The sequence below is a fragment of the Taudactylus pleione genome, unplaced genomic scaffold (assembly GCF_031769625.1).
Source record: "Taudactylus pleione unplaced genomic scaffold, aTauple2 ptg000303l, whole genome shotgun sequence".
Lineage (NCBI taxonomy): Eukaryota > Metazoa > Chordata > Amphibia > Anura > Myobatrachidae > Taudactylus > Taudactylus pleione.
The window spans coordinates 3,789,238-3,806,005 of NW_028284704.1; the positions used below are offsets into that span (position 1 = coordinate 3,789,238).

At 44.6% G+C, this 16,768-nt stretch overlaps 1 protein-coding gene across 3 annotated transcripts in view; it reads right to left on the minus strand.

The window, feature by feature from the left end:
• PROS1 (protein S) overlaps positions 1 to 16,768 on the minus strand; it is an 83,146-nt gene that overhangs the window by 43,452 nt on the left and 22,926 nt on the right. For all 3 annotated transcript variants that reach the window (XM_088442051.1, XM_088442050.1, XM_088442049.1), the window contains exons 3-6: positions 10,392 to 10,416; positions 7,277 to 7,366; positions 3,521 to 3,643; positions 1,177 to 1,308 (exon numbers count right to left, since the gene is read on the minus strand). In XM_088442051.1, the coding sequence (XP_088298177.1) occupies positions 1,177 to 1,308; positions 3,521 to 3,643; positions 7,277 to 7,366; positions 10,392 to 10,416 (370 nt within the window). The remainder of the gene's footprint in view (positions 1 to 1,176; positions 1,309 to 3,520; positions 3,644 to 7,276; positions 7,367 to 10,391; positions 10,417 to 16,768) is intronic.

Genomic DNA, 16,768 nt, shown 5'->3' on the forward strand with positions numbered 1-16,768 from the left:
TAATACTGGGTACATATTTAGACTACGGATTGGTCTGTTGACTGATCCGCCATCCGAGGAGCTGATTGGTAAGTTACATACACTTACCAATGGGCCACCTTGATATGTCTGGCTGAAATCACCACTGGGCGGACATTTAAATTTGCCTGTCCAGTTGAGATGTCAGTGTCTGCGGTCCCAGTGCACGGGCAGTCGGCGGATCGCTTGTACACACCGCCAGATGCGTCATCGGCTGTGCTGCAGGGCCGACCTGATATGTCTGTGAACTACATATCAGGTGTACACGCCCGCCAATGTACCCAGCGTTAGAGTGATGAAGTACCAGATATGTTGGAATCCAGGTCCTGTCTACATGGATAAATTGGGAGACAAATGGCCTCTGTGCTGCATGACATACAATGTTACATGTTCTGCCTAGCGATAGCTCGTCATTCATCTTCCCTTACCTTTGTTTTGCAATCAGCAAGATACGTGCACTTACATTTATCGTCTCACTTGTAAAACAGATGCAACAAATGAAACATAGATGTAACGGATACGAGTCAGGGAAAGCATCAAACATACTAATAAAATATATAGAAATGTCAAAAGAGAGTCAGGGGAGCAAATAAGTGAAAAAAAAATGTATATATTACGTTAAACCGAAAGTTGGATGATCTCTATTCGGTGTCAAGGGATGAGGATAATAACAGATACTAGATTTATGTGAGGTCTGCTGGCTGGGTCTTCTCTCAGATTCTCAGCAATGAAAATCAATTGATTACAATGATATAGCACCAGACCTGTCTCCCCCGGCTGCTCTGGGAGACTTTGGAGATACAGAAGGATATGGCTCTTAATCACAGAGGACCTGCGCTCTGTACTGTACAGAATAAGCTTTTTAGCTACAGCAGAGTCTTTGATGAGGTCTCTTGTGGCAGTGGCTGATGGCTTCTCTGTACCCAGCAGAGATAAATGTATCAAAGTTCTACATTCAACACAGAAATGTAGAGGAAGGAGGTAAAACACATTCCAGTTCTGATGTTAAATAATGTGAGTGTCTGATGATGACATGAGGGAACGTTATTGAATGTTATGGGCAGATTCTTAATTCATGCGCCCGAGCTGATGTAGGGATGATTTGGGGGATGACACAAGGATGCTGCTACAGTACAGGACAGCAGAGGTGACAATTACCGTTACAGGTATGCTTGTCCGCGAGCAAGTAGTAGCCATCGTCACAGGCACACCGATAGCTGCCCTGGATGTTCATACATTTCTGGCTGCAGCCAGCATTGGGTTTTTCTGTATCCTCACATTCGTTTATGTCTGAAATAAAAGCCAAGGGTGCTGTTAAAGAGACGTTATGCAGCTAAACATACTTATTATAAACAATTCTCTGTACATAGGAAGGTGACTGACTAAGTACCGACCCAAACTGCATGGTAACACCAAATGCTACACATTGTGTAAGGGACGAGTGCTGTTCAGCCTGGTGGAGGCCTGAAAAAAAACAACTATTGGTTCCCCATACAAAGGGGGAGATGTATCAAACCTTCGAGAGAGATGAAATGGAGAAATTGCCTATGGCAACCAATCAGTTGCTAACTGTCATTATCTAGCACAGTCTATAAAGTGACCCTTAGAACCAGATTGGTTGCTATCGCCAACTTCTTCACTTTATTTCTCTCGAAGGTTTGATACAGTCGCACCCATAGAGATATCCAGCACTGGGTCCCTCCTTATATCCAAGGCCAGTGGTAATAGGGCAATTCTGCCAAAGTAGGGCTAGGTGCATACGGAGGCCCTATTATTCATTAGCATATGGAAGAATATTAACTATTTATTTAAATACATACAGGCGTACTGTTCATTTTTTTTATATATGTTCGGAGCCAATACTTGTAGAGCACACGTGTGGCACTACAAGTGCAGTATGGCCTTTATTAATTCACTTGGTTTATAAACTGCAGGTCAAAGCCTAGGGAAACTCCTCCGATTTCTTCTTAGTTTGTGTAGGGAGATGGCCTTTGATACCGGGGGGGGGTATATTTACTAAAAGTTTATTTTTGGTCAATGTTGTGTCGATTTTTGGTCAATTGTTGGTCAATGTTGGGTCGATTTTCGGTCGATTTTGTGTTTCAGGGTCTATATCACACATTTACTAATTGATGATTTTTTTTAAATGATGTAAAAAAAAAATCATCTCTAAGTGAATGTGTAATTTAGACCCTGAAACACAAAAACGACCAAAAATTGACCCGACACTGACCAAAAATCTAACAAAAATCGACTTTCAGGAAATACACCCGTATATCACACATTTACTATCAGATGATTTTTGACATTCTTAAAAAAAATGATGTCAAAAATTGACTGTTAGTACATGTATGATTTGGACCCTGAAATACAAAATCGACCTTTAGTAAATATACCCCCTGGTGTAAAAAAGGAGTTGTGATTAGGCATAAGTCTTGCACACAATCTAAAATGAAAATATAAAAAATGTATCATTATAGCCTTTGGGGTGATTCAGAGGTGGACGCAAAACAGTAGCAGCTGTGACCTTTGCTGCAGCTGGTACTGTGAAATGATGCTAATGCTGCAGCTGATGGGATGTCTACTGAGACGCCCACCCGCTGCATCTCTAATCCACTGTGGTTCGCACAAAGGTGCACCGAAGAGCAGAGATCGGCAGCACCATGGGACTTTTGGCAACCCTATGGAACTGCATGTTCAGTTCCGATCTGCGTTCGCCAGCGGTGAGCATTGGGAGACATGCACAGTACGTTTTGGACGCATGGTCATAAGTAAAACATCAGTCTAAGGTGCCCGATGTTTTACTGCGTCCCATTCTGAATCAAGCTTTAAAGACAATTTATGGAACATGTACACAAATTGTAGTTTGGGCTCTCTCACCACCCACCTTTCCCTGGTAAATTTGGCAGGCAGTCTATGTTCAAACAATGCTTCTGTACGCTGATTAATATTTAACCTTAAGGTCAACCTGTCACATACACACATTTTTCGGCTGAATCATATGGCTTAATGCTTCTCTATGAGCAGGTACCTCTTAGTCATTGGGGTTGCTGGTACCTAGAAAATTGTACTAAAAAATCTTAGTGGCGTCCCTGTCCTTCCTTTGTTTGCTCAGATGAGATTGATAGTCTGGAGACAAAGATGCTTCAGAATTTTTACTGTTATCAGACTGTGGGCAGGATTGAGAGTGGCAGAGTTCACTCAACAGAGGCACAAACTCTCCTGGGTGTGCACTGTGCAGGCCATGCTTGGGTTCTTCAGTTTGGAGAGCGTCTAGCGTACCAAAAAAGTCTCCTCTTTAAAGGAAGGAGGTGGAGTAGCAGAGGAGGAGCGCAGCCAGCGTAGTTGGAGAGGGCCTGACCCTGCAGGTGCCACTCTAATCATCAAGTGTTACCTTGTGGCACTAGTGCCAAGGGTTGCCTACCCCTAAACTAGAGGATACAAATTTCAAAAATGAGTTAACATCTCCTTTATATACTAAATGGAAAGTTTTCCCACTTACCTTCATCACAGCGCACTCCTTGCCATCCTGGTTTACAGACACAAGTAAAATTTCCTTTTCCATCTATACACTCCTTATAGGCATCCTTTTTGCAGGGTAAAGGTTTACACTGATCCGGCAGTGCTGTGTAAGAAATGAACTGCGTATTATACATTATGTGATGGACAAAAAAGTGAGAAAGAGAAATAAGCTAACAAATGAATACGCCGTACACCATTTACAGCAGTCTGCATTAGCAAATAAGCAGTAGCAGCTGTCACTGCATCCACCTCTAAAGTGTGTTTGTGCTGGGCATACACTATACAATTATCGGTCAGATATCTGTCCAATCTGACTGGTTGAAATTAAAATCTGCTAATGCATGGAAGCAAATGACAATCTATCAAATGCTCTTAAACACTGGAAAAATGATGGTTCAAATTGGTTAAATAAAGGCACACATCCACTAGACGATTGTCAGTCTGTGATGTGCCTACACTGAACAAGCAGTCGTTCAGTGAAGGCACATCAATCATCTGCAAACATGTTCAACCTGACGATATCGTCAGGTTGCACAACATATTTGTACGATGATAGATGTCTAAACAACCAGCAATCTGCAAATGATTATCGAACAATTATCGAACGATACCGTAATCGTTCAATTGCTCAATTTAAACGTCTAGTGGATGTGTGCCTTTACTTTGATTTAACCTTTTTTGTCTGACCAACCATTTTTGTATGTTTTCCAGTGTTTGGAGCCAATGGTTGATTGTCATTTGCTCCCATACATTACCATATTTTCATTCCAATCAGCCAGATTGGACAGATATCTGACAGATAAATGTATAGTGTATGCCCAGCATTAGTAAATTAGTTCTTATGTCTTTCTCTTGTTAGTCTGGTCACCTGTTGCCCCAATTAATGACATCTGAGACTATGGGGTTTATGCAGGGCGGGCTGGGCCGGGGGGCAGGGTGCCATCTGCCCCCCGGCCCAGCCCACTCCTGCATAAACGCCATAGTCTCAGATGTCATTAATTGCGGGTATAATTTTAGTATTATGGGGCTGTCAGTTGCCTTATGTGCTCTTACATATACACTTCTGGCGGCCACTTCTGAAGTGCCGGGAACGCTGGCGCTGCAGGGAGAAGATGCTGAGAGCTGCATCTTCTCCCTTCAAACCCCCCTGGCAACGAGCATAAACCCCCCGGGCTGAGCATAAACCCCTATGGCAACGAGCATGAAACCCCATGGCAACGAGCATGGAACCCCATGGCAACGAGCATGGAACCCCATGGCAACGAGCATGGAACACCTGACATCAAGCATGAAACCCCCTGGCAATGAGCATAAATCCCCTGACAACAAGCATGAAACCCCCTGGCAATGAGCATGTAACCCCTGGCAACGAGCATGAAACCCCATGGCAACGAGCAGGTCATTTTAAAGTAATTAGAAGCATTACTGTGGGGCATAAAATGGTGTCAGGCAAATATGTAAGTGGCACTTTGGTAATAGGCATTACTGTGTGTGGCATAATGTGTAATGGGCATTATGGTGTATGGAATAATGTAAGTCACTATACCAGGGACGTCTGAGTAATGCACTGCCTTATGGAGGAGCAAGGACAAAATCCAGGTACGGGAAGGGAGGGGGGTGCAAAATTGCTGCCTTGCACCGGGCGACAGATATCCTAGTTTCGGCCCTGCACGGACGGATCAGTGTTATCCGTCTGTGCTGCTATGTTTTAAAAAAAATGAAAGCCCCCCCCCCCCAAAGAGCAACCAGCCCAGGGCTTTAGTGGCCAGGTGCCGGTTGTGCAAAATACAGGGGACAAACGATGTAGGGTCCCACATATTTAAGCACAAACAGCACCGGGCTAGTCAGAACCAGCCCTGGTTGCCAAAATTCAGGTGACAAACAACGTATTGTGCGCAAACAGCACTTGGCTCTGATCCGGTTCTGGAAATACAGTGGAAAAAAAATAGTAGGGTCCCCCTATATTTACCAGAACCAGCACCAGACTTTTTCTAGCAGGGGCTAAGACCACAGCCAGGGAAGCCCTTTCACCGGGTTCCCCAGGTGAAGCATTAACCCTGACCACTATTCAGCCAAGGCCGGGGATGCCTGGGGAGTCCCCCCAAAAAGGGGTCCACCTCTCCAGGGCACCCCAGGCCTAGGCTGATAGCCCGGGTCTATCCCCAGCACTCCGGGAGCGGTGGGTGCCAGGTTGATAGTGTAGTGTAGTGCATTTGAAAGTGTTGAAAATATTGTCTTTTGCTGTGGAACTACAGGTCTCAGCAAGCCTCCCCCGCATGCTGGTACTTGGAGAATCACAAGTACCAGCATACAGGGCATTACGGGCCCACTGGTACCTGTAGTTCCACAGCAAAAGCAATATTAAAATAAGCACAGGACACATACACACCGTACAAATTTAAAGTTTATTAAACATACATGCACATTCCCAGGGATCCCCGGCCTGGGCTGACTAGCAATCAGGGTTAATGCTTCGGCCAGGGGACCCGGTGATAGGGTTTCCCTGGCTGTGGCATTAGCCCCCCCACTAGAAAAAGTTTGGCACTGGTTCTTAATAATACAGGGGAACCCTACGCATTTTTTTCCCCTGTATTTCTAGAACCAGGACTGGATCAGAGCCCGGTGCTGGATGTGCTTAAATACAGGGGAACCCTACATCACTTGTCCCCTGTATTTTGCACAACCAACACTGGGTCACTAAGCCCGGGGCTGGTTGCTCTTTTGGGTGGGGGGGAGCAGGCTGTTTTTTTTTTCACATGTTATACATTTTTTAGACACAGATGCACGGACGGAGATATGTCCATGTATCTGTGACTTCATGCTTGCAGCACAGATCTCCCTGATCCATGCCTGAAAGCATCGTATGCGGATCCGAACAACATATCGTTCAGGCATAAACACTGTGCGCCGGATCATGTACGAGATTGGCACATCTTGCATGCTGTAGGCAAGATCTGAAGATGCGATGTACGACCCGCGGGGACGCACATCAGCATCGTGAGTGGACACTCACAATTTGGACATATTTTACACCACCTGTCGTTTCGATGTGTTGGAATCTGGCAAATCGTGTAAAATATCGTCTAGTGTGTACACACCTTTAGACTATCAGACCTGGCGGACACTTCTTATGGAGGATACACACTGTCAGACTGCTCGACGGTCAGATAACGATCGTTATCTCTTTCGTCCTGCATTCTGCTGGATCGAACCATGCAGCAACCCCCCAAGTACTATAATGACCCGCGATCAACGATCGCGGGCCCTATAGTAAACAGGCTAACATGGTCGATATTTACCATGTTGGCCTGCATGCACGGGCGATGGTCGATATCGTTATCGACCATTCGTGCCCGCGCATTGACCATCGTTGGGTCGTTTGAGGGGGCCATAAACTTGATGTGTGTATGCAGCATTAGACTTCATGCATTCATGGGTCAAAAAATACAGTATGGTGCATGGATGAATGTTGTGTATAATCCGCACCTTTCTATTAGGTCTATGCAGTTATCACCTTTCCTATGGAGGGTGTGATGCAACCCTTTCAGCGAACACTGAATCTAGTGATTTACACTCACTGATAAATAATAATTACACTGTTCTGTCGAATGGACATTACTGCACTGCATGATGCTGCATATCCTGCCATGCTGTACATGATCTTTGTGTCTATGCAACATAACTAGAGGCAGATAGAGCCCTGCCTATAATACAAATGAGTAAATGTTATACAAACCATTAATGCATGATCTCAGATCGGCTGGGCCATCAAAATTCAGATAGGTAATCCTATTATCATTTCCATTACGATGGGCACCAAGACAGGCTGTAAATGATAGAGAAAATTTAATATTAGCTGTTTTGAAACTTTAATTATAGTTAAAATGTAAATGTAAAAGATACAATATTTGCCTATAGTCGTTTAGAAAAACAATCCTATGGTATATAAGTACATATCATGACTAGATCTCACATAGAGGGCAGATACCACTAATTCTTGGTAGGTGTTTCCCATCAGCACCCGGTCAGAAAAAAGTTTGACCATTTATGAGCAGCAGCTCAATGTTAAGGGGGAGATGTATCAAGTGGTGTAAAGAGTAGAGTTGTGGGCGACTGGAGAAGTTGCCCCTTAGCAAATAATTAGCTTTTCTCTAGCATTTATCAGGTACGTGATATAAAATGATAGGTAGAAGCTAATTGGTTGGTATGTGACTAAAGTACATGCCCATACTACAGACTAAGGGTATCGAAGTAGCAGCGTAAAAGTTTCAGAGGCAAAAACAAAACGTCCTTTTCTTTCCCAACGATTTTAGGGTCTTATTCACAATGTTTTTTTCATGGTATCCAATTAAACCCCGATTTTTATGTCCGAAAATTTTCTATTTTTCTCATGAAACACATAGGATAAGCGAAAAGTGGCGGACCTATATACAGGGCATCCGGAAAGTATTCACAACGCTTCACTTTTTCCAGATTTTATTATGTTACAGCCTTATTCCAAAATGGAATACATTCATTTTTGTCCTCAAAATTCTGCACACAACACCCCATAATGACAACGTGTGAAAAGTTTTTTTGAGCTTTTTGCAAATTTAATAAAAAAAACCCACTAAGAAATCACATGTACATAAATATTCACGGCCTCAAAATTGAGCTCAGGTGCATCCTGTTTCCACTGATCATCCTTGAGATGTTCCTATAGCTTAATTTGAGTCCACCTGTGGTAAATGTAGTTGATTGGACATGATTTTGAAAGGTATACACCTGTCTATATAAGGACCCACACTTGACAGTGCATGTCAGAGCACAAATCAAGCATGAAGTCCAAGGAATTGTCTGTAGACCTCCGAGACAGGATTGTCTTGAGGCACAAATCTGGGGAAGGGTACAGAAAAATAACCGCTGCTTTGAAGGTCCCAATGAGCACAGTGGCCTCCATCATCCGTAAATGGAAGAAGTTCGGAACCACCAGGACTCTTCCTAGAGTTGAAAAAGAACCACAAGCGCTGACAGAGAGCAGCTGGTATAGTGTCAGCCTCTTGAGGAAATATCAAATATATAAATAAAATTACCAGCGCTACACACTCATAAAAATATAAGATAAAGTGGATGGTTAGATAAAAAATCACATTATATTGACACATAGAAATAATAAAATCACCGTTAGTATATCAATGTATGCGATTACACACTAGATAAGTGTCCTAAGACCTATAGCTCATGGTATATAATGTCCTAGAACAGTCTTGACTCTGTAATAATGTGGACTATAAACTCCCTTTATGGCAACATATAGGATTACCGGATCCAGGTGTAATAGATGTCATGTTGCCATAAAGGGAGTTTATAGTCCACATTATTACAGAGTCAAGACTGTTCTAGGAATTTATATACCATGAGATATAGGTCTTAGGACACTTATCTAGTGTGCAATCGCATACATTGATATACTAACGGTGATTTTATTATTTCTATGTGTCAATAAATATGTGATTTTTTATCTAACCATCCACTATATCATATATTTTTATGAGTGTTTAGCGCTGGTAATTTTATTTATATATTTGACTCTTCCTAGAGTTGGCCGGCTGTCTAAATTGAACGATCGGGGGAGAAGGGCCCTAGTCAGGGAGGTGATCAAGAACCCGATGGTCACTCTGTCAGAGCTACAGCATTCCTCTGAGAGAGGAGAACCTTCCAGAAGGACAACCATCTCTGCAGCAATCCACCAATCAGGCCTGTATGGTAGAGTGGCCAGACGGAAGCCACTCCTTAGTAAAAAGCACATGGCAGCCCGCCTGGAGTTTGCCAAAATGCACCTGAAGGACTTTCAGACCATGAGAGACAAAGACTGAACTCTTTGGCATGAATGCCAGGCGTTATGTTTGGAGGAAACCAGGCACCGCTCATCACCAGGCCAATACCATCCCTACAGTGAAGCATGGTGGTGGCAGCATCATGCTGTGGGTATGCTTTTCAGCAGCAGGAACTGGGAGACTAGTCAGGATAGAAGGAAAGATGAATGCAGCAATGTACAGAGACATCCTGGATGAAAACCTGCTCCAGAGTGCTCTTGACCTCAGACTGGGCCGATGGTTCATCTTTCAGCAGGACAACGTCCCTAAGCACACAGCTAAGATATCAAAGGAGTGGCTTCAGGACAACTCTGTGAATGTCCTTGAGTTGCCCAACCAGAGCCCAGACTTGAATCCAATTGAATATCTCTGGAGAGATCTGAAAACGGCTGTGCACCGACGCTTCCCATCCAACCTGATGGAGCTTGAGAGGTGCTGCAAAGAGGAATGGGCGAAACTGCCCAAAGATAGGTGTGCCAAGCTTGTGGCATCATATTCAAAAATACTTTAGGCTGTAATTTCTGCCAAAGGTGCATCAACAAAATATTGAGCAAAGGTTGTGAATAGTTATGTACATGTGATTTCTTAGTTTTTGTTTTTTTTTTATTATTAAATTTGCAAAAATCGTAAAAAAAACTTTTTACACGTTGTCATTATGGGGTATGGTGTGTAGAATTTTGAGGACAAAAATGAATTTATTCCATTTTGGAATAAGGCTGTAACATAACAAAATGTGGAAAAAGTTAAGCGTTGTGAATACTTTCCGGATGCACTGTATATTTCCACTGCCGTGATCGGGAGAAAATGGTTTTTAATCATGGCAGGCGAAACAAAATCCCCGATAAGTGCCGGCATCGGGGCTAATTGGATAGCTCAGGGCGAGGTAATTAGCCGCGGTAATTTGCTGCTGCTATTTGGATACCGGTCTAAGCAGTAATAATATGGTAATGAAACAAATAAGTAGTGCTATTTATAATAAATATGTAATCAACTTACCCAAGTATTTTGGATAAAAATATTCCTAGAATAATACAAAAAAGTCCAGATTAATATTGATTGTATGAAATTCACTGCAACATTATGATGAATCAATGTGTTATAATTTCTTCCAGATTATACATGGGATAATGCTCCCGCCCACACACACACCTAGGGGTAAATTTACTAAAGTGAGTTTTAAAAGTGATGTTGCCCATAGCAACCAATCAGATTCTACTTAACATTTAAATAGCACCTTCTAGAAGATAATAGCTAGAATCTGATTGGTTGCTATGGGCAACATCACTTTTAAAACTCACTTCTAAAACTCTCACTTTAGTAAATTTACCGCCTATTATCAAATATAAAGGATATTAGATATCACCAAGGAGTGCCATTGCCATAAAAACTCTGGGCCTGATTCAGAGACGGACGCTCTGAAAGAGCGCTCGCTCTGAATCAGGGCTTTTTTTTTTATTTGTGCGGCCTCCTGGCCGCTCGCATAGCTGTGGGTCACCACCCACAGCTATTGCGAGCGGCCAGGATGATGGTCGCGACCATCGGGGCTTGCGACGAGACCCTTGTGGTAGCATACCTCCCAACATGAATCCTCTCCAGGAGGGACACAATGCTCTGGTCCTGGACTTCCCTGGTAAGAGGCGGGGCTGCAGCACAGTTCACAAGTCAAATAGGGGAGCCACACCAACTGTCATTTCACACCCTGCCAAACATCACTGGCTGGGACTCACTGGCAGTTGGTGTGACTCCCCTATTTGAATTTTGGACTGTGCTGCAGCCCCACCTCTGGAGCCACCACCAATCATAAATTACCAGGGAAGTCCAGGACCAGAGCATGGTGTCCCTCCTGGAGAGGGTCATGTTGGGAGGTATGTGGTAGGGTCTCATGGCCGCAAGCCCCAGAGAGCTTCTGGCTCTAACAGAGCCGGAAGTTCTCCCACTGACATCACTGGTGATGTCAGTGGGGCCGTCCACAAATGGCAGGCGTTCACATGGGAATGCCTCCGTTTGTGAAGCCACCCCCCGCCACGCCTACAAAATGGGGCGAGCTGTCAATCAACATCGACAGCCGCCCCTTTTGTAGTGAGCCACGGAGCGAGAGAATTTCTCTCTCGCTCCGGGGCTTGCGCACGCGTAGTGCGGCCGCTGCGCGTGCGCAGAGCACACCATCGACACGCTTGCGAGCGGGTCTTAATCAGGTCCTTTGTTCATGCCCTTATGCCAAGTGATGATGTATTCCTTATAAACATGAATAGTAGTTCTTGCCAAAATAATCAAACAGTATTTTAGTTTTTTTTTATTTTATTACATTATATTTTGGTATACTGTTACTTAACATTTCATTATTTTAAGCGAGAGAAAGTAAATATGTCCCAAAGCTGATTGCTAAAGGACTGTGGGTCTGATTCATGGTGATGCACAATGTGACACGCCCCCAAAACGGTTGCGACACGCCTACGTTCTTTACCGCCACTCCCCGTTACCTTCCCCAAATGGTCCCTGGCTGTCAATCATACACGAGTAAATAGTTGCTGCAAGCGACTATGGTAATCTACCTTGACGCATGCGTAGTGTAACTTAGAGTGGTATTCAATTAGTTTCGCACCCGCGAAAAAGTTTTGCATGGACTTTTCGCCTACATCGCATATTTTATCGTTCGCGTCCCCGCTATTCAATTCCAAAAGACACGAAAACGGCGACACGCGAAGTCAGAACAGGCGGAAAGTTGTGTCAGAATCGGTGAATTCAGCATGAACCCCCCCCAATTAGATGCAGAAACATCGGGACCAATGTGGTAGTGCCCTAATAAAACTGTTTGGTACTTAAGTTCGCACAATTGCCTCTGATTAGCGTCTTTGCACAAGTGGTGAAGAATGGCATAAAGCAGTATGTTTGGGGTGAAAATAAGTAGTCCTGTCATATTTGGGGTACCTGAAAATGGGTGCAAGTATCTTGTAATGTCTCTAAAGTGAAGTTTTAATAAAAGTGAAATTCCTCCATCATACAAGCACCTGCAATCCCAAAACACTTGACCCCTTCTTAGAGCACCCCCAGACCCTTATTTCGCTAGTTTGCGAAGTTGTCCCTCCACTTTGTACTTTTTTGCCCCCAAATTCAAAGTACTTTTTTGGGGTGTTCTTAAGTTTTTTTCAGGAATTTTTTGATGCAGTTGTCCTTTGGGGGCTGTCCCCAGGGGTCAGAGTGGTTTCCCCACCTTTGTACCCCAAAACAAAAATGTTGCACTTCTTTTCTCCTGCTATTCAGAGGCGAATCTTTTCCACTTATTACATTGCATTCACTTTCCGCGTACACGAAAAGCAGATGGAATTGAGGCCCTCATTCAGAGCCGTTCGCTATTTGCGGTCGTTCATTCAAAAACAAGAGGTGGCTATTCAAATGATCCGTTCGCACATTGCAGTCTGTTCACACCTCTAAGTCTGAACGAGAGAGCAAAACATACGCTCGTTTATTTGATAAAAACGCCCCCTGGCCGCTCGCAGCATACGTCATGTCCGCTATTTATTAGATTAATCGAGTACATCGTACAGCGTATGAACTGCTCGCTATTCTTGTGGTTGGTTTTTTCAACCGCTATTTTGCGAGCAGTTCTGAGTTAAAAAAAAAACAAGTGACGTGGTCAATGACGCTGCTGTATTAATTATACACTCCCTTAAAACGCCCATTTTGACCTTTAAGCACGCCTGCGGTCGAATTCCACTCCCCAGTTTTCAAGCACCTTCCCCTGTTACCACCCACATACGCCTCATTCTGTCACTCAAAATAGCAGGCACTCGCTATATAGCGTACAAACGATTTTCGGCCGCACTGACTGGTTCGCGCATGCGTACTAAAAACCGTACGCATGCGCAGATGTGCGAACATCGCTCGGAACGAGCGTACTGCCGCTAGCGAGCGGCTCTGAATGAGGGCCTGAATACGGAGATGAGTTTCCAACAAGCAAAAAGTTGCAATCGGCGATACTTTTTCGCGGATCTCGGCTTTTCGCATCTAATTGAATACGGCCCTTAGACACAGTTTACAGATAATCGATCAACTGCGAAAATATTGGCATAGCGTACATATCTGAATAAGACCTTTTGTCTATAACAGGCTGCATAGAGAAATGTAAGGTGTGTAGTCAGGTGTCGGTCTAGTGATAAGTGCACAAATGCTATGCAACATGTCCCTTTGTGATGATTTTACAGATGAGCAGATGGGACGAGTAGGGTGGATATGGGGCGGAACGCGTTTTGTACAGGTTAGGCACATGAATGCTCTTACTTTTCACACACTTTGTGGTACAAAACTATTTGAATTAGATAAAGGGCTGGAGAAGGTGCATTTACAAGCTCGTTCCCTGCATTGTGGGACATCACACAGCGTTTTCACAGTATCCCCACAAGGACGTGAGTAACAGGTACTGGATATCGGATATCTCAACCTATACGTTTAATTCAATGTTTTTTCACTGGAAAGTGCATTACTAGGTAACCCACATAATAAATATTAGTACACATGAAAGTGAAACAGTAGCCCTGATGTCCTGTATCACTCATTATTCGGAGAAAGCACAATAAAATCTAACAAGGGATTGGCCCTAAAATGTACCCACAAACCCATAAAGTTAGGTGTAGATGGTCACAATTCTATACTATTGGTTTTGTGAACTTCTGTGAGTTGCTTTGGTACACAGTGTGAACACTTTTTCCTGTACCCCAGTTGCTCATGAACGATGTTGTGCACAGCACCCACTGAGATGTTCTGTTCGTCAGCAATATCACTAACACGAATGCGTCTGTCTTCTTGAAACAGATTTTCAATGCGGCACAAATTGTCATCTGTGGTGGACGTGCATGGCCAGGCGGATCTCTGCCCATCTTGAAGGTCTGTCCTGCCGTTATCAAAGGCAGCATACCAAACCCAAACCTGTTTCCGTGACAAGAAGTTATCACCGTATACCTCGACAACTTGGCAATGAATTTCAGCTGCTGATATGCCCTTAAGACGCAGAAATCTGATCACACTTCGCACCTCAGTGTTTGGCCATGTTTCTGCCAGCCCCACCATCTTATAACTGATGTTGTGACAGTATGACTGATATGAGGCACAGTCTAATGCCCATGAGGGGAAATAGTGATCTACCTGCTCTGGCCTGGCGAGAAATTGGAATGAGATAGAGGGCCTGATTCAGAGCCGCTCACTAGATACGATCGCTCGCTCCCAGCGTATGCAAATCCAGCGCACGCCCAGCAAGGCAGGTGATCGCTCGGCAAGGCATTAGCACGCCCACTATGTCTTGACGAGTGATCACTTTGCGTAAGTAGACGCCCACCAGCCATTCATAAGACGCCCACTTGCGCACGTCATCTCCAGGAAGTACAAGAAAACATTGGTACATCGAGCACCATCGGATGTGCTCGCAAGCACTGCGATCCCTTCAGTGTATAATTCAACCAGGTGACGTGTACTATGACGCTGCCTGTTAATTATGCACGCCTCTGAGACGGTGTTTAAACACTCAGGCACGCCTGCGTCCGCAACTCCACCCCTCCGTAACTACTGCCCTGCCCCTGTTACCACCCACAAACGGCTTCCATTGTCACTCATTCCACTGGGCTGTCTTTGCAGGGCGAGCGAACGCATCACGATCGCTCGTACTGGTTTGCGCACGCGCACTGTGAACTATAAGCATGCGCACATTTGCAAACATTGCCAGCAACGAGCGATCGCTTGCTAGCGAGCAGGTCTGAATCAGGTCCAGAGAACATTACACACATGAGAGGTCTTGTTACCTTACTTATTGAACCACCCTCGTATATTTTGTTATATAAACATAAATATAGAATAAATATAGTTTTCTAGAATAATTCTATTCCCTAATTCTAAAGGCAAATTTTATAGTCTGATATTAAACACAGAAAACATCTAAAAGAAACAGTGTATGCCAATCAAGGTGTACTCATCAGAGCACAGAGAGATATAAGGAGGAGAATATGCTAAGCCAGTGGTTCCCAAATACCATTTAAGGAACCCTTAGGTTCTCCATATTTTTTTCAAGGCACCCGTAAGCCAAATTAATAAGTATTTATAACCCTTACCATTTTCTCCCCTCTATGTCTCTCCCTTTGCCCCCTCCATGTCTCTCCCTTTGACCCTCTCCATGTCCTTCCCTTTGCCCTCTCTCCATGTCTCTCCCTTTAGCCCCTCCATGTCCCTCCCTTTGCCCCTCTCCATGTCTCTCCCTTTGCTCCCTCCATGTCTCTCCCTTTGCCCCCTCTCCATGTCTCTCCCCTTAGCCCCTCCATGTCTCTCCCTTTGCCCCTCCATGTCCCTCCCTTTGCCCCCTCTCCATGTCTCTCCCTTTAGCCCCTCCATGTCCCTCCCTTTGCCCCCTCTCCATGTCTCTCCCTTTAGCCCCTCCATGTCTCTCCCTTTGCCCCCTCAATGTCCCTCCCTTTGCCCCCTCTCCATGTCTCTCCCTTTAACCCCTCCATGTCCCTCCCTTTGCCCCCTCTCCATGTCTCTCCCTTTAGCCCCTCCATGTCTCTCCATTTGCCCCCTCTCCATGTCTCTCCCTTTAGCCCCTCCATGTCTCTCCCTTTGCCCCCCTCCATGTCTCTCCCTTTGCCCCTCTCCATGTCTCTCCCTTTGCCCCCTCCATGTCTCTCCCTTTGCCCCTCTCCATGTCTTTCCCTATGCCCCTCTCCATGTCTTTCCCTATGCCCCCATGTCTCTCCCTTTGCCCCCTCCATGTCTCTCCCTTTGCCCCTCTCCATGTCTTTCCCTATGCCCCTCTCCATGTCTTTCCCTATGCCCCCCATGTCTCTCTCTTTTCCACCACCAAGTACCTTCAATTGCCCCTCTCCATGTACCGCCCTTACTTACCTTTAGTTGTGAACACCAGCACCATTCTGCAGCATCGCTCCTCAGATCAGACATTTCCTGTCTAATCTCCCACAATGCATTGTAGGACCCCATTCAGCAACAGGCAGCCTCAGGATTCACTGGCTGTTGCTTTAAGCTGATAGGACTGCTCCTGCACGCTTTCCCTGCTCATCACAAATAAATACCCCCTCCCGCTCCGCCCCACTCCCCAAGGACAGAAAAATTAAATAAAATATAAAAATACACTGGGCAGTCTTGTTAGGCCATGGAGGCACCCCAGGGAGCTGCAGCGCACAGTTTGGGAACCACTGAGCTAAGCACTATTGACATGACTGGGAATTTCTGAAAGTCCACCCACAAGCCCAATGTTATTGCTACACATTTAAAGACTTTGGATTTAGGTGAAAGATAAATCAATAATTAAAAAAACAGTTATATATACTGTATAAGTAGAGGAATGCAGCCAATTGCAAAACCACACTGACATGTTA